Source organism: Lissotriton helveticus, chromosome 2_1, assembly GCF_964261635.1.
Source record: "Lissotriton helveticus chromosome 2_1, aLisHel1.1, whole genome shotgun sequence".
Lineage (NCBI taxonomy): Eukaryota > Metazoa > Chordata > Amphibia > Caudata > Salamandridae > Lissotriton > Lissotriton helveticus.
The window spans coordinates 1912342158-1912361554 of NC_136059.1; the positions used below are offsets into that span (position 1 = coordinate 1912342158).

Consider the following 19397-nt stretch of genomic DNA (forward strand, 5'->3'; position numbering starts at 1 on the left):
TAAGGTGATAACAAGCTGGGTATCGTCAGCATATGATACCAACGTTAGGTCCCATGCCTTTGCCACAGCCACGAGGGGCTGAATATATAGATTAAACGGGAAACATCCTAAACAACGAAGTGTGAACTACGACTTACCTGAACAACGATGTGTTAACAACGAAGAATCTCATTCAACGAAGTCCTGAACCACGAAAACCTGAACCACGACTTTTGGGAACAATGCAGAATCACATATTACAGAGTCCACGACAGACTTACGTCTTGTTTGTTTCCAGAAAGCTTACGTCACTTCTCTCCGCTTCCATATCCCTCATCTTCACTTTGATTAGGCAGTGTTGGTGTGTTACGTCACTCATCTCCGCCCCCTCACCCTTCCGAACTGCACAGTAGTGAAAGTGCTAATGCCTCACATTAATCTGTGGCACGGTAATCATTTTCGCCCTCCATTCCATTTGAAAAGCATTTCTGGAATCACGCTGGCGGGCAACCTGAACTGCAGAGGACAGCCATTACGTCTTGTTTGCACCCTGGCTGGCGGACTACAAAGAGTGTTGGGAAGTAGTCTGTTTATCATCCTGCTTGTTTGTACGAAGTGGGAATTCTCTGGCATTATCAGGTAGGTGAATAATTTGAATCAATGAATATAAAAACGTTAAAAAAAACGGGTGTTTTGTTTTTCTAAATTCGTGGTATTGAATTTGTATTTAATTTGATTAAAAGATTTTTACTTCAAGACACAGGTTGTAGGTATGCTATGGGTAATGGTTGGGAAGTAAATTAATTCTTGTTAGTCCGGTATTTAAAAGTATATCTTTATAAAAGACGTTTTATAAAGTAATCATCACTTAAAACGAATTACAAAATATTAATCTATGAATAATTTTTTATTAAAAAACAAGCTCATGCTTAATTTACTTAAGCATTACGATTCTACTGTCCTTGATTGTGCTTGTGCAGAGGGACACAGCTTGATGTGTTTGTGTTACTTGTTAGGTGATTAAGAAGATAAGACTTTAATCTCACTCTGCTTGATTTTGAACGCTGATTGGCTAAAACATGTTTATTTAAGAGAAAATACTGGCGTGAATTAATAATGGGCAATTTAAAATATTTTCGTTGTTTAGTAAGTCGTTGTAAAATAAGAAGTGGTTAAGCATTGTTCGTTGTTTAAATTTCGTGGTTTAGGAAGTCGTGGTTTAGTCATACATCCAGATTAAACAGACGGGCTTAGTGCAGAGCCTTGTGGAACCCCCTGACCGATGGGATGGGATTGAGAAAGGAACAGCGGCGCCGATACCCGGAAAGATCTATCCTGTAGAAAAGATCTGAACCACTCTAAGGCGGTTCCCGTAATCCCTACTGCCTCCAGACGACACAGAAGGATGTCATGAGACACCGTATCAAAGGCAGCGCTAAGATCTAATAAGATCAGCGCTGCACTCTGACCGGCGTCAAGGATCGTCCGTAGTTGTTCAGTTGTGGCTAGTAGGGCGGACTCGGTGCTGTGGCCTGGTCTGAAGCCATTTTGAGATGGATCTAGAATGTCATTAAGGTTCATGTATTGAGATAGAACATTATTTACATGAGCCTCTGCAGTCCTAATCCCCTTAGTGTTTTAAAAATGTAACCAAATACAGGATTGCAAAACATACTATTGTGGTCAGACAGGCCTTACTAACATGTAAAAATACCTAGTGTGATTAATAGAAATGGGGGTAGGGGTGTAGAAGAAGATTTAGAGTCCCTTCCCTTCTGACACCTTCTCCCCGCCGGATATAAATGACAAAAGCTGTTAATGATGGCACATTACAGAGAGGCTACAGCTGCTCGTTTTCTTCCATGCTTAAAACAAAGCATGGCTGTGAGCATAATGCTTCTTTTGGGCATAGCCTGGCGCCCCCCCTGGGATCACTCGAGGCCCCAGTTTGAAGACCTCTGCCTTAGAGGTAGGAAAGCTACACGTGAATCTACAACACATGCTGAAAATCAATTGTTACAGATAAGATTACAAAGGAATATCCTCTTTCTCATATACAAACTAGCTGACCTGCTTGTGCTTCTTCTCGGGCTAGTATGGCCACACAACAGTTTTTGGTAACACCTGAGCCGATGTCCATGTTGCTGTCCTGCATGTCAACAAATTAATGCATTCAAATCTAGATACATGATCCATCTTTCAAAACCTGCTTTAGACCAGGCCATAACTTGATGGACAAGTTACTTACCTTCGGTAACGCCTTATTGGTAAAGATTCTATCAAGCCACAGATTCCTTATCTTAGAATTATCCCTAGATGTCAGACTGGATCTGGAAACCTTTTGTGAGCAGTACCCCTGCGCGCTGGTAGGTGGCGTCGATCAGCTCCGATCGGTGTAGTCGTGCTCCGATGTGGTGACTATATAGGCGCCATCCCAGCGCTCTGACGTCCGTTTACTTTTGGCAACTTTCCACGCCAGGAGCACAGAGCCACGGAGAACAGTGACCACTGGTGTGGAAAACTAGGGCCTTGAAAGGGGAAAGCCCTGTCACTAGAAATCCGTTCGCAGAGTGGCTAGGATGGGTAAGTCGGAAAGGAATCTGCGACTAGATAGAGCCTCTAACAGATAAGGCGTTACCAAAGGTAATGTAGGCAGAGTGATGGACTGGCCTACATGAAAAGGAGTGACAACTTTCATAAGACCGGAAACTCTAGTTCGCAGAACCAGCATGTCTGGGCACATGTTCAGGTACGGAGGCTTGGATCACGAAGCATGAAGCTCACTGACCATCCAGGCAAATGTTATTGCCACCAGTAAGGCCGTCTTATTGGTAAAGATCCTGAGAGGACAGTTGTGCAAGGGCTCAAAGTGAGTGCACATCAGGAACGTCATGATGAGATTAACGTCCCACTGAGCCATGATAAAAGAAGGAGGAGGAGGAGGAGGAAACACATGCTGCTAACCTATGCAACCTATGTACAATAGGGGATTTGAAAAGGGATAGCTGGTCAGGCAACCACAGAAAATCAGAGATAGCAGAAAGTCAACCCTTTAGGGTTCCCAGAGCAGAACCCTGCTGGGCAATGGAAAGAATACAGAGAAGAACAGGAGCAGAAAGGGGGTCAACTTGCTTTTCTGCACCCCATGCCACAAGCTTGCTTCAGCATCAGGAGTGTTCCGTTTTGGACACTTGGCAGCCACAATAACATCACAGACTTCGGGTGGAAGAGTGAAGGCTGTCGACTGTCGTTTCTTAACCTATTGAAATGTTTGGGTGGAGAATTCTCCCCTGCTGCTGCGACAGAAGATCCTCCCAAAGGGTCAGCCTAATCGGAAGAGTGATAGCCATGGTCAACAGCTCGGGATACCAAACTCTCTGAGCCCGGTCCACAGTCACAAGGATGACTTGGGCCCAGTTGTTACTGATCTTCCTGAGAACTCTGGGCTTGAGTGGTATGGGCAGAAAGGTGTGCAGGAGGCCTGAGCTCCACTCAAGACGAAAAGCATCTCCGAATAAAAGATGCCTTGGAACCTCCAGCGAAGAGAACTGCGGTTGCGAACAGATTTAACCAAGGCTCTCCCCACTGCTGAAAGGGACCTTGCACCACCTCTAGATGGAGATGCCATTTATGACCCAGTAGGCTTCTGTGGCTGAGTTTGTTTGCCCTGGCATTCAGAGAGCCCACCATGTGTTGAGCCACCCGGGAAATGACCTGATGTTCCAGCCATGTCCAGAAGCGCAGAGTCTCTTGACAGAGTCCACTGCCCTGTAGTGTGGGCTGGGCCTTGTTATCCACACTGCTAAGTTAGCATAGGCTTATTAGAAGCTTAAACGCCATTTTTCCTCTTTGCTGCTTTTGCAGACAACACTGCATATACCTTTTGTTGTAAGTTAGGCTGCGTAAAATGCTTCACATGAGAATGGTTTGTTTTCAGCATCCCTAGACTTACATCGTGACTCTAGTATGCACACTGAGTGCTAAAGCCTCCAAGGTTATCATAACAAGGTAGCTGTTGTTCGAGCTGATCAGCTCACGTTCTAGCCATAACATATATGCAGCTGCAAGCCAATGTGATTCTGGCGCCTTTAATATCACACTGTAAGCATTTATAAGAAGCCCGTTTTTCCAGAGAGACCGAGAACTTTTGCAGATCCTGATGTGATTCACACCTGCTGATTTTGGAGGTATGGGGGTCCCCCAAACAAGCCTAAGAGACCTTCTATATTTTATAAAACATAGTTCCTAGCTAGGGAGGGTGATTTACTAGGCACTATAGTACCTATTTTCACCATCATTGTAATATGATTTCTCCTTTTGTGTTTTATGGAATTGTAACAATGCTGATCATATTATTTCTAATCATATGTCTGCTTATGTTAGCAATGATACTGCATCTTAGAGCATGTTGTTAAAAGAAATCTTTTAACCATTTCGTGTCTTTTTTTTACTCCTGTTGTTGACTGGTATGAGAGTATAATGGAAGAGTGTTCTTGCTTCCCACCATTCCTGAGTATAACCTAAGTCGCATGTTCTGTGTTGTCTAATCAATGGTTCCTTTGATGTAGGATGAAGAGCTAATGAGACACTGATGCTACTGGTTAGGGTTTCTAGGCACTAAGGTGAGTTTTTTGGTACACCGCAATTCACTGAGGTCCTGGATCTCTGTGCAAAGTTCTGTGTAGGAGCAGAATCCCTCCGACAGCCCCACCTCGCCCTGCTTTTTGAAGTACCAAATGGCAGTGGTGGTGTCCGTGAACACCTGCACTAGCCTTCCCTTGATGGAGGGTAGAAAAGCTTTTAATACCAGCCGGATCGCGTGACGCTCTAGAAGGTTGATGTGGAGTCCAGAATCTGCCGGAGACCAGAGGCCGCTGATCTCCACCTCTCCCTTTCTGTGTAGTTCAGAATGCTTCCACTTCTTCCCATTGATGTTTCTAATACCGAATTAACAATGCCTGCGAAGATGCTGCCAAATTCTTGGCAGCACCTGCTGCATCCAAACTCTTTTTCTCCTTATCAGGACAAAGGCAATCCCCACTCATGAAAGGAAGCTAGTTTTGAAACTATCCAGAACACCACAGAGTCTGGGAGTAAATTAACCTTAATACCAGTAGGACCTTGTGTTGAAGCCTTATGTTTTCTCTGTCGGTGGAGTAAGAGATCTATTTCTGCCAGTGTTCTAAAGATCTTTTTGCGGACTATTGTAAGACGGTCTTCAAAATGGGAAAATACTGATTAGCCTATTCTGTCCTGAACACCTTCTTTACCAGATATATTTCCTCCTCTCCCATTTGCATGGCAACACCATAATCAGTTGATGTCTCTTAATAATAGTATGGCTAAATAATGTTTCATCAGTAAGTGGTCTAATTGGACAAGCATCTAAAGGTTGCTACTCTGGGGCTCCATTCGTTACCAATTTAATGTATAATTTTGTCTTTGCTTTCAGTTTTTATCTCCCGCTCTACTTGCTTCTTGGCCACCTAATTTGTATGACGGAAATATGCTCATGACCTGAGACATCCAGATTACTGGAAGTAGGCGTGTGATCAACTTTTTACACTTTTTGGGATTAGGTAAACTCAAAGTTGAAATTAAATGGCTTCTTCAAAAGTCAGTATGAACGTCTCAGGAGGGGGGGTCTCAGGAGGTGACAAGGGCGGCGAGAACTCACCGGGGGTCAGGCTACTCTCACGCTGTTGTTGGTCTCCAGCTGCCGCTTCCTCCACCACGCGGCAGCCGTGCGAGAGACTACATCCCCCAGCATCCTTGGCGGTGACACGCCCACCGGGAATCGCGCACGGAGGCGCACAAAAGGCAGAGGTCCCTCCCGCCTCGCGGGACGCGTGCGGGCGGCGCCGGGCTGTGGCCCTTAGAGGCCGGAGGAGAACGGGACGGGCCACCTCCCTTGGTCCCCGACTACTTGAGGTACAAAGTACTACTTTTACATTACTTTTTGACTTTTCGAGCATGATGCATAAGGAGGCATTAAAGAATTCCTTTTTCCTGAGGGGCTCGGGAAAGGGGACTGGGGAAAAAACTCTGAGTTTGAATACCCCTTCCCCTCCACCAAAAATAGACACTGACATATCCTCCAATTTTCTAGACAGTACGCTATCACCCCCTTTAACCTCTGAAATCCCGCAAACCATGTCTTATTGGGAGGAACTAAATGCGTTGTGTGGTACCAAGTTCGTTCCAGTAACATCCCCCTCCCCTGTACAAAACTTTTGTAGCGATAACCCATTTGGCAGACTGTGCGAATCACCTCCACCATTTAATGAGGTCAACTCTCAAGACGCTGCACAGCCACAGGGTCCAAGTATCAAAAGGAAAATCGACGGGGCTATTGAATGTAAAATACAGAACTTTTCTGGTGGTGTTGGTCCTAAATCGCCCATCATGAACTCCGCCGTACCTGAGGGGGGTGATGAATGTTTGAATGCCCAAGTACAATTGCCTCAGTTGCCACTATTAGTTCAGTTTGAGCAAATGCTAAAATCCACACTAGCACCCCTCATAGAAAAAATAAATATCTTGGGGGATAGGCTGACAAATTTAGAGACAACTATGAAAACTAACTCCTCACCTCCCATAAAGACAGCAACACTCAAGCATCCCAACCTACCGACTCCATCCGAAGCCCCTATGCCAATTAATATCAGGAAACATACCTTAACTGAAAGTGTAAACTCCAAAATACCACCCCAAACTGCTTTTAAAATTCCCCCCAAATTTGTATCTACAAACTTCCCTCTGGCTAGAGTGGAGCAAAAAAGAGAAACGCACATTCATTTACCCCCGGAAGCCGCCCCTTTTGTGCTTGTCCTTTCGGGAGTGCCGGCACCCTCTCCTGGGAATCACGAAAGACACAGGGACCTTCTGAATAAAGTCATATTTTGGCTAAATAAAAACAGATCCCTTCCACCCAACCATGACGGTGGGATTCTGGGTGTCAGAAGGGTGGGCTGGTTGGGGTCCCTACCTAAAGAAATCCCCGGGGATCTAATTCTGGTGAAATTTAGGAATCGGAACATTGTCCGACAGTTACGACTCTCCCAGCCCAAAGATGGAGACGGCCCCATTTCCATCTGGGACCTGCACGATTTCTATCCAAGTATCCCACATACTTCAGCATACCAACATATGATGGGAACTGGATTTCGTACTCTTACTGGTACTAGTTCTCCTGCTCTCTGTAGATTTGACTCCGTATACAAACATTGGAATTCCTGAAGTGATAAGCCTAAGCACCATTCTAGAATGTAAAACTATTGAATTGTTCCAATAGGCCAGGCACATGTTCCTTTTAACTTGTACCCACTTATGCTGCTATTAGTTTGATGTTTACAATGAGAGAGCCCAACTGCGACATATTTTTTAAGATGTTATTTTAAACTACATCAACAGTTAAAATTGTATTCCATTAACTAATGAATTGTGGTGATTAGAAATAGTTTTTGATGGAATTTGGTTTTGAGAAAAACTATGTAAACATGTATTGTGATTGAATAATTTTACTGTCTTTTTAAAATTGTGTATGTACACTTTTATGGTTTCTATATGAAATCGAAATAAAGTTTTGAAACTGAAACTTTGAAACAGTATGAACGTTTTGCAGGCTGACTTTCAGAAATTGGCATTTTTGTGTGGGTGTCAGGTGAATGAGACACTATATGGGGAGTTTCTGGGTCTGCAAGAATTTTTTTCTGCCCGACACTTGGCCTTATTGTTTCTTAGAGTATTCCCTCTGGTGAAAGTTTCATGTCTTTTCAGCTTTGAACCTCTTTTCTGGGCTCATTTACCAAGAGTCTCTAAGGCTACTCTTGGTATTGTCAACCACTATAGATCAAGACTTTTATTTATTTTTATAAGAGATAGATACTCCCCAGGAATATATTCAACTCCAAAAATAGGCCTAAAATGGAGTAGCAGTCTATCCTCTTTTTGAGGCAGTTCCATACTATGGAGCCTAAACTTCAAGGTAGATCCTCGCTATGAGGTCAATCATTTTCACTCGCCCACTCTCCCAGAGTCTAAGACAACATGGTGGCTTAGACTGAAAAATTGAGGAGGCCTTAAAATATAATTTCCTTGTATCTGCTTATTATTCTTTTCCCGGTAATTGCTCTACCCATGTTCCAGTCGTTGTTCAGTCTTGGTCAACAGTCAAATTCTCCAGGCATGTTCAATATTAAATATTGATAGTTATGGGAGTTATAGGATGTGAAAGAAAGTCCACCTGTGATTGATTTAATGTTGTCAAATCCAATCAGAAAGCCAAACTCCCTTAAAAAAAGAAAAGTTCTTGTGCCTTTTCCAGGGACAACGCAGAACATCTTGTCATGACTTTCTATCAATTTTATGCTGAAGAATAGAACTACTTAAAAGCAGTAATGAACATGTTTGCAAGTTTTTATCAGACAGACAGAACTTGCTACAAGTCAACAGCATGAAACAAAGTTAAACTGCATTCTATTAGTTTACCAAAGGCTGAAGCAATAAATATTATTTACAATAAATTCTTCAGATTTGGTTTAATTTAAGGAACTTTATTAGATAAATCTAACATTTCTGAGATGCACTAAAAGGAATAAAGCATTTGATGCCAAACCAATCAAGACTTCAACTGATCTTATATGTACATTTGAAGCCCATGACAGATATACTTCAGGGGGAGCACACTTACAAATATATGCCATATTCAAGAACAGAAAGCCATCAACTACACCATCACATTCAGGACAACAACCTTCTGCTATATTGCTATTGTTTATTAAACCACATAATCAAATTATAGTGCTTTTCCACTTAAATTACTTCGCATGTGTAAAAAATTTCAAGTCAAATATTTGCACCATTTACATACAACATCCATTTTTTCCCAAAGAGACCTTTCTGTACCCTTACCTGGAATTACGTCCTGCCATTTCCGGTTCCAAAACAACAACTTCCTCCTCCTCACTGTCAGACAGCACAACCGTCTCAGCTAATTTAAAAAACAAAAAAAGATAACTATAAAGGTAACTAAATAGTGGACCTGGAAGACAATCCAATCAGATATGATTGAAAGTAGAAAGTTGCTTCTTTAAACAGTATAACTGCACGTCAAGATGAATAATAAGTGTTTTCAAATCAGAACGGTCTTAAGCAAAAGTATTACTATTTTTCATGGATCCTCCTTCATGTTTATGCAAGGAACATGGAGGCTTTGGTTGTGATTTAGAAACAGACTGTTCTGACCCTGGCACTTCCCTCAGCATGGAAAGGTGGTCTTGCAGGTCTTTTGGATTTATCAATCAATTAGAACTGTGAATTGATTAAACATAATTATAAAGGAGGCCTGGCGTTTAAACTCACTATGATTTAATCTATTAACCCATTTTGTGTTGGTGTTGGCCAATGGCTGAAAACCGTACTCCCTCTTCAGTGCGGATGTCGGCCATTGGAAGACACTGGGGAGGGCTGGGGCAACACAGGTAAGCACTCTCTTGCTCTCCGGTGGGGGAAAATGCCTACAAAGGCCTCCCCAAGTTTCACTGAGGCCTCATTGGAAAGGGGTAATTCTCCCCTTTCCAATGAGGCCTTCCTGAAACTATTTCCGGGCTGTGGATCGTGACGCAATCCACAGCCAGGAAACTTCACTAGGCCACCGGGGGGTGAACTGGCCTGTTTGTTTAAAATAATATGTTGACGAGACACCGGTTGTAGTGAAAAGTACCCATGGTTCAGCGACAGGCCGTAGGGGTTGAGCTCAGCACTGTACGGGCCAACAAGCTGCACTAAGACTGCACCAACAGCAACAAAGGGGCGGCCGCGTGCAATTTGGTGGAAAGACACTTGCATCCGTTGCCCCCGGGCCGTGAAGAAGAGGACAACCTGGTGTCCCTACGTCCATGAGCATCGCAAGCCTTAAAACCCCCGTCCCCCCACCCTGTTGGTTCACCTAGACTGGCCTTCCAGTCAGAGTCTGCAGCCTCTTTAAACAGTGACCGATCTCCATTGAAACCTATTGGGGTCCCGATGCTCTTTTGCACCCTGCACCCGGCCTCCCTCGTGCCGCTGGTGGTGTACTGCTGGTGCTGCCTTTGACCTTGCCCACCACTCACCTTAACTTGTAGAAATTGGTCTTGTAAGTCGTGCACTATACCCGTTTGCCGAACTTGTTCTTCCTTCCATAGGCTAACATTGCAGAATTTGCACGGTCCACTTTTTAAAGTGAAAAGAATTCATATTTAAAAACGTACTTACCTGAAAGATTTTTCTCTGATGCCTAAACATACATAAAAGATACTTGCTATTTTTCTTTATTGGTGTGGATCTCCTTGAGTTATGTGTGCCATTTATTGATCATTGTGTGTATTTGCAAATGTCTTGCACTCCTCTGTGTTATGCCTAAGGCTGCTCGACCACATCGCCCTCTAATAGAGCACTTTGGGATTATATTGCAAGCCCTGTCCACTCACGAGGGAACTGCTGGACTCTTTCTATGGTATATCAGATTTTTGATAAACCACATGAAGAGCCAGCTACCTTCACAACGCCTCATTATACACAGCGAGAAACCTAGGAGCTAATAAGTCTGAGAACTTCTTGAAAAATTCTACTGAGTCCATCATGCTTACTAGCTTTTCAATTGGCCATGGCCGCTATTGCCAATTTTATATCCACAACGGTAAGGTAATAAGGGCATGTAAAATGTCCCCACATCTACCTCCCTCCACCCATGCCAATGCTACATAATCCAAATAAGCAGCTATGTCCAACCGAGAATATTGTTCTTGGGATGTGTACATGACAATTTTTTTTAGTTTGTAGCTGTTCGAGTCACACAGTCCCTCCCCTTTTATACCCACTACCTGCGTGTCTTCGCTGTCTGCCTTCATCTTCTGTAACCAGGCCAGTGTTGTTTCTAGGTAGTCTCCCTCCCAAAATGCCCTGAATCGGGCTTGTTGACCCAAATATAACTCCTCAAGCTCTGCCGTTTCACAGAATTCTTTCAAAACCTCTTGCAAATCCAACAACAATGTTGAGTCTTTACAAGGCTCAGACTGTTTGCATTCTTTTAATATATTTTTCTAATGAATTAAGCAGTGTTGTCAAGGACCTAAGGATACCCGATCCTTGAGTGTTCCGATTTCCACAACCGATCCATCACTGCATTACAAATATTCAAGTATATTGGCTCTTCAGATCAAAAGATGGGGTTACGCAGCTCACTACCCCAAAGTCTACATTGTCTCTTCAGCTTTATATAGCTGGGGATACACAACAGCAATTCCACAAGAGAGATCGGATAGTGTTCCAGGCAGTTTCCCCACCCGCGTAGCTAGGGGGGCGGTCCGCCCCAGGCGGCACTATTTTCAGGGCGGCGGGCGTGTGGCGCTGATGGCCCATGACACAGTGTCCCCAAATAATTTATAAAGGTCTGCATAATCATGGGACATGAGTGCTGTGCGCCGCGCGGTCGGGTCGCCACCCCTACACTAGGGAGCGTCGATGTACAGTGCACCCCCGCACACACTTGCGGCTGCCTGTGTGACTGTTTGTGCAAAAACCGCGAGTCGGGTGCAGTCGGCGGATGCTGCTGACAGCTGCAGCTCCCAACCTAATAGAGGGCTGTGGTTCAGGCGGGAAACAGTGGATTGGCTGGCGGGGCGGGGCTGGGACGTCGGCGTGGCCTCTGTAGATCGGCAGCCTATGATCGGTTTGTAGAGACCGGGAGGCCTAACTTTGTTAATTGGCCCCATAATCGCGGAAGCAGATGGCTGCAGACCCCCTGGTGAGGCATCCTGCTATGCAAGAGTTCCGACCGGAGCGGGTGCGAGCCCCTCCCGCTGCCTAGCCAGAGTTGAGGTGAGTGAGGCCAGGCTCAGACTAAGGGACACGTCACACGCCGTAGTGGTGCCCAGGGATCTGGCGGTCAATGCCTGTGTGCAGCCGAGCGCATGAAGGATCGAGTGAGCACTCAGCTGCTCGCTGGCCCAGTTTTAAACACTATGCTCTCTGGCCTCGTTCTGACACCCGAAGCGCCCTCAATCCTCTCACTCTCGTCCCTAATAACTCTCCTAGGTCTAACCTTCTCCTTTGAACACGGCCTGGCTCTGACCTCTCATCCATGGTGGTCTCGAGTTGAACCCTCACTCCGCGCCTACCATAGTTCCGCTTCTGGTGTCCCACTGCGGGAGCAGGGCCTCAGCCCCGGCCGAGTTTTGAGCAGGACCCTTCCTTGGGCTGTGCTCAACCCAGCCGCAACGTTTATTTACCCACAGGCTATGCTTTGACCCCCCACTCCTAGCATTCGACTTGGGGCCTCAGATCGTGGTACCTCCGAAGTGGGCCTCTCGTCTAGACCTAGCTGACGGTACCCCTTAATTAACCCTTTTTCCTCAGTTCACTCTGATCTGTCCTCGTAGCTCTTGGTGCAGTGCAGATTTGTTAAACTTTGCAATTCCTGGGAAGATTGCTGCAGGGTTCCCTCGTCTACAAGCGCAGGGCCGGGCCTCCCTCCTTTACACTATGTTTTTTTTGCTTCAACAATCAAGGTAGGAATAGTTTGGTTTTTCTTCTAATATCAAAAGTATTGTTTGTTTCTGCTGTAGTGGTGCAGGTGCCCGGTGCACATTGCGTGCGCCAGTTTTACTTCTCCTGACTGTCTTTCAGTTTACTTTTACTTAACTTCAGGCAGTGGAGAGGCCTGTATGTGTGTGCTCTGTGTATTGTAAGCGGTGCAGTGTTGGCCCGCTCGCTTTTCTTTTCTGGCTCCATCTGCGAGTCGGAAGCATGCTACCATGGTTCATGTTCTCCTTTCTCTTTGCTCAGTCTCTGCCCAGAAACAGCAGATAAGAGTGCCAAGGCTAATATCTGTCTCTGTTGGCGGTCGGGCCGCTTGGGAATCGGCTCTTCAAACTAGAATTATGTGGGGACCCCCTCACCCCTGAGGTGCTGTGCACTCTGGAATAAAACCACCTTCTGCTAAATTTCTTGTCAATCCAGGAAGATACTTAAATGTCAAGATAACTCTTGTAAATAATGTTCCTGCTGCAGCCAGATAAGAGATTTGTCTAGTGGCAGTTTCACCCATCATGAAGTAGCGCAGATGGTTAATGTGCCTGCTGCATAGAACGTGTGGCAGACAGATCACTACACTGCATTTTATGTGGCAAGCTCAGGGGGTTACTGCTCTTGTCGCAGAGATCCTTTTTTTACTTGAAGTTCATAAGTTACAATCCTATTATATCACATATACATGTGAAACGCAATCAATGAGCTTCATTTAAACTGCATATTATAGGTTAGAAATGTATTTTCCCCTCAGGTTTGCATTATCCTAATGTTGCTAAAAGGGTTTGGTTGGGTAGAATTATATTCTTTTTAATAAAACCAACCACAGTGGTACGTTTATAATCCTGCGTGTGTGCCTCTATTGGACCACACACTTAAAATATACTGCCTGCTAAAAAGGATGACGTGTGATTCCTACAACTTGTAAGCCTCAATGTCTTACCTAACATTTCCTATAAACTAATTTGCACATGTATGATTTGTACTCTCTGAATGTGTGTATGATGTAAAGTGCTCTGACACCCTACACTGGTATAAGGACCGCTATAAAACAAATGTAACATGCGAAAGACAGATTAGGGCCCTTCCATTTCAGGTGCTTTATAGCAGTTTGAAGATTTTACAGTTTTTCATTGCATTGAAACGAACTTCTTTATATCAATAACAAGCTGGAGGTTTTTGGCGCGATAGAGCCAAGCTACACGGTTGACTTCATTGGGGGCTCCGGAGCAAATATGTCCTTTTTCCCGAAGCCCCCTACCGGCCATGGGCGGCAATCTGAGGGATAGCCCCGGGCGCCAGAAGCTTTAGCTACGCCCCTGAGTTTCCCCGACCCCCTCACCAACTCCAAGAGTTGCGGCTTCATCAACCAGTTATTGCACGAACCAACATCGTGCATGAGGAATAAAATGTGTCACCCGCCCTGGCTAGGTGCATTATTCTTCACATATACTGGAACTCATATAATTCCATTATTTTTATCAATGCGACAGTTGGTAGTGGAGCCAGACAATAGGTAGTCGCCATCAATCATGTTGCAGTGAGAGCACTGAAATGATATTGCCTACCCACATCATATGAGGGCTGGCAAATCTATGGCATCAAAACAAATCAGTAGTGCCAAAATTAGGACCATTTATTTTATTAAGTAAGACTATAGGCATTCCATGTGTATATCCAGGACCACACGCCCTGGTGTAACAGCCTGCCATTCCTACAGCACACATGTTCTTTATCAATATGACTAGCCCTCTATAATAGGTAGATCGATGTGCAATGTATATGTTGTCCCCACCTGGAGGCAAACTGAACCTGCGTGCCTGGTGGTGTGAGTGTTTCCTGCAGAAATATAAGTTCTGCCCCATGGCTTTGGAGATGGGCCAGGACCTGACTAGCCTTATGGGGGTTGATAAGACCCTGGATATTCCAACTAATCACTTTAACAGTAGCTGGTACAGAAGTATTCATCATTTACATAATGTCAACAGCTGCCATCAGGTAGGCGGTGTGGTCTACAATGTGGTAATTGATTTCTCAATGGTGTGCGGGTATACAACCCCACATCATAACTTTTCCAAAATGACCCCCACTCACGCTAACCCCAATTGTTAACAAATTATTCCTCCCTTACCAACAGAAATAACAAACCCCAAGAGGTGGTGTTCTTCATTGCAGATGGCGTACTAAGAGCGTGCATGAGAGCGCACATCTGGCCCAGGATGTCCAAAGGACCTACACTACTATAGAGACAATTTTACCCATCGGGCCACAGTATGTTCAATCATCTACACAAAAGGGCGCTATCGCTCCCATATCATACCTGAACTACAGTTTCAACCAGTAGAACACCAATTAACCTACTGCAAAAAAGCAACAGCAATCATTATCGCTGCAAGCAGAGTCCTGTGTACAAACTAGTTGGCTAGGCCCAGGTCTACTACAGTTTATTTGAGCTTTCTTTCCAGGCATCAAATGTTTCTAGGATGCCCACAGCAGCCTCCGGCTGGGTGAAGATGACGACCTTGCTGTTGAAGTCTATTCTAAGCTTGGCTGGAAAAAGCATAGAGTATTTGATAGAAATTTTGCACAATTGCTTGTTCACTTCTGGAGTAAACGTCTCCTGCACAAGAGAAGTGAAGTCAGGGCTGAATGCCACCAATGGGCCATGATACTGCAGATCCGGTTGGGCCCTATTCAATCATAGTCTGTCTCTGTATCACATCATTCGTACTATAATCAGCCTCCAGTTCTGTCCCGGCTCAGGTCCAGGTGCGCCAGATACCTATGAGCCCTCTCCATGATAAATACGGCAGAGAAGGCTTGCCTGCTCAAATACGGATATTATGAGTGATTCCACAAAACTGTCCATACTTTTGTTGGCTCAGACTCAGCCACATCCATGATTCTTACTTTATTCTGACAATATTCCTCCAAGTAGTCATTCTTGAGTTTTATTAGCTTAATATCTTTAGATAAGATGGTCAGTTTGCGGAAGTACTCCTGAGTGACATCTTCCACCCCAGAGACCTTGGTTTCAGCATCTATCAGTCTAGAATCCTGCTTTTCCAATCTCTCCCTGAAGTGGTCCATTCACATTGGGAGGTGTATTTAAGACCTCCCTCTTTCCTTGAGCAGTCTAGCAACTTCCTAATCGCCAGAATTTGTAGTAGTCTGTTGTTGCAGCTGAATCTACCCTTTTTTTAGTTTTATCATTAAACTGTAGTGTTTGTATCTGATCGTTTTTCCCCAATGGTACGCATTATGCAGGGTCTAAACCCCGTCAAATAGTATATATCTCTAGAACAATGCCACGGGCCCAACTCACAATAATATCAAACAAAGCAGCTGGCCACAAGGGCGTCCGAGGCAGCCTCATAATCCCTTCCAGGCACCACTAATATGCAAAGCAACAAAAGTACCTGCTACCGTACGCCACAGGCAGCAACTTATTTTGGGGCAACATTCGACAAAGGTATTGTCACGCTCAATGAGGCAGGCCTACCGGACTCACCCTCGATCCGCAGTTCAGTGCATGCTAGTATAACATTCAGGACAGAGATTAGCAACATCTGGGTATACCATTCCACTCTTCTCTCACTGCCCCTCACTGCCCCTATGATGCACAGGCCTCAGGTTGTATCCCTGTGAGCCACAGCCTGGGGGTCCTGACCGCACAGAACAAGGACCGCCATAGTCCCCCACTCTGCTCTTCAAACAGCCAACAGCAACAGCCAAGTCTCCCAATGGCGTACCGCCAGACCAAAGCGTGTCCACTGGTGAGAGGGTTGGGGGATCGGAGTGATTGCACACAAGAAAGTGCCTTTGAGCCACAAAAGGGCATGATTGGATTCCCCTTCTGGCGAGCCCGTGGGCCAGGATAAACCGCAGGTGGCCAACACTGTGCCAGTCAGCTCTCCAGGCTCACACTCACAACAGGCCCCAGTTACCAGCCGCCGCGTCCGGGATCACAGCCCCACAAACTTGTCAGGCAGACTGCTGCTGCTGGGTGTACATGTATTACTCAGCACGTCAGACTTTACTACTCACATTATTGCGATTGTGTTTTTACTCTCTGCGCATTACCCTTCTTTGAGTTGCATGTGCTAATCAAATGAAGGGAAAATGGGATTAATAGATTGCACATTTTAGTTTGTTACTCTGTAATACAGCTTAAAGGAATATATTAGTATTTTTCAATCAGAAAAGAGACCTTTCTTTTTTAAATAATTATGAAGTAATGTGAGAGTTTCTAGAAGGTCGCTAATTGTGTTACATTTTGATGTCTTTCCAAAAAGACATGATCTCTAAGAATGAAAATGTGACAACTTATCTGACCACTGTTTGTTCCAAACATTTTCAGCAATTACTAAATAATCTTTTAAAAGCAAGCCACAAAGAGCTAAGAGTTAGAGAGGACCTTCATGCCAGGTGACATTGAGACAGCTGTGCACAAGTGAAGCACCCCTTTGAACCGAATGCTGCTGGAACGCAAATCGGCCTTTATTGACTATTTATTACTCACAGCTGCTCCTGTGGAGAGAGAATAACAGACTTGCTATTCAATTGGCTATAAGCCTTATTATCCTAAACAGGTATGACGGTGTAAACTATCTTTTAAACTCAAAATAGGGTTTTACTTATTATAGTGTTTAGAAGTCGCAAAATGAGGGTAGTACTGCTATAAAAACATAACAGCTATGTTGGATTTTTTTGGTATATGTTAATGCTGCCTTATTTTGTTTTATTTTGTTTGTGGTCCCATTCATATTGTGTGCACAGTGCTAGAGTTTTGATTTTAAAATAAATATTTTAAAACAGATTTCCCTTCTTCTAAAGTCCTTAAGTTTGGTATTCGTTATTGAAAGAAGGTTGGTGTTTCACAAACAGTCCTTTTCTTTCTTTCTAGTGTTTGCCTCCAAAATGTACCCTTTTTGAGTGAGTATGGTCATTGCGGTCTCAGTACAGAGTATGGAGTGACAGAAAACAGCAGTAGCAAAATTATAATCCAGGGGCACAAGATGTTTTACCTTTACCACTGCAGGGAGACTGCCTTCCAGCTGTCTTCAGTGAAGGTCAGTTAAATCAACCTAACCGGGGACCTCAGATGTACATTCCTCATACATAATCCAGGATAGCACTGAAAAATCTAGCACTTGACTGGGGCTGTATCTAGGCCCAAGAATGTTCTGACACTTTTATTTATTGTGTTTTTGGTTGTTATTATGCCATGTTACCTGCCTGTTAACAAAGTCACTTTCTTTTTTATAAAGAAAACATCTGATGTTATAGCGTTTAACCTGTCGTACTAAATTGGAGTTTCAAAACTCCCCAACCTCCCCCCAAAAAATTAAAAAAATTGATTACTTGTCCTCACTACCGTGATAGACTGAAATGCCTAAAAGTATGGACGTTGCTATCAAGTTGAACTGTAACAATATTGTGGCCCTAATATACCTGTAAAACATGGCTCTCACAAGAAACTGCCACAGGACTCCAAGAAACGTCCTTGCACCTCACTTCGCATTAATCAAAACATACAGCATGGGCCTAACGTCGTACGCCGACGACACTCAACTGGTGCTAGCGGTGCACAATGACGGAGGGGCAGTTGCGGCAAACTTCCAAGAGGGAATGCTAGCCATCAGTGCTTGGATGGCAAACAACTGCCTCAAATTAAACTCAGACAAGACGGAGGAGGGGGCGTCCCTGTCCCTAGAAGTCAGTTTGCAGAGTGGGGAGGATGGGTGAGGCGGTAAGTAATCTATAACTAACCTATATCTCTTACAGATACATAGATGCCCACGTGGCCACCAGGCAGATGTTAATAAGTGGGACTCCACTTGACAAAACAGTAGTTGCTGCCGTAGCTCTAGTGGAATGAGACCGCAGCCCACTGGAGGTTCCTTTTTGGCTAAAGCGTAACAATTTTTTATGCAAAGGACAACTCATCAAGAGATGGTATGCTTTTGGACGGCCCGACCTTTCTTGGCACCCACATAGCCAATGAAGAGTTGATCGTCCACCGGGAAGTCTTTAGTCCGGTTAAGGTATAAGGACAGCACACGTTTTGGGTCCAGACGGTGGAGTCTTTCCACCCCTTTGGAAGGGTGTGGAAGTGGGAAAAAGGTGGGCAGAGTGATAGTCTGTCCAATGTGAAAAGGTGTAACCACCTTAGGCAGGAACGAGGGTCTCGTCCTAAGCACCACTTTGTCCGGATGCACAGAGAAGAAAGGAGGCTTAGAAGAAAGAGCTGAGGTGATGGCAACAAGAAAGGCGGAGGCGCCTAAGAGGACAGTTGTGAAGAGGCTCGAAGGAAGAGCACATAAGGTAAGTCAAGACAAGGTTCAAGTCTCACTGAGGCATTATGAAAGGAGATGGAGGAAAGAGGTGAATAATGCCTTAGAAGAACATACTTACAATAGGGGACTTGAACAAAGAGGGCTGATCTGGTAGCCGAAGAAAATCAGAAAAAACTGCCAGATAGCCCTTAATGGTTCCCAGAGCAGAGCCCTGCTGGGCCAAAGAAAGGAGGAACAAAAGAACCTCAGAAAGAGGGGCAGAATCGGGATCCACAGCCTCTGCTGTGCACCATACCACAAACTTGTTCCATCGACGGGCGTATACCGTCTTAGTGGAGGGACGTCTGGCTGCCAAGATGACATTACAAACTTCAGTGGAAGGTCAAAAGCAGTCAACTGTCGCCGCTCAAATTCCACGCAAGGAGGTGGAGGCTGGATAGGTTCGAGTGGAGAACCGGCCCCTGCTGCTGCAACATAAGACTTCCCACCCGGAAGACCCATCATTTCCGGCGAGGGCTCACGTGGACATTACCCCAAATAAACATGTATCAA

The 19397-nt window shown here is 44.7% G+C and overlaps 1 protein-coding gene across 1 annotated transcript in view; it reads right to left on the reverse strand.

Annotated features, from left to right (window-relative positions):
* The window catches only part of EXOSC9 (exosome component 9), a 435272-nt gene that overhangs the window by 13922 nt on the left and 401953 nt on the right, over positions 1-19397 (reverse strand). Inside the window, exon 11 of the mRNA XM_078676847.1 lies at positions 8893-8971. Within this exon, the coding sequence (XP_078532973.1) occupies positions 8893-8971 (79 nt within the window). The remainder of the gene's footprint in view (positions 1-8892; positions 8972-19397) is intronic.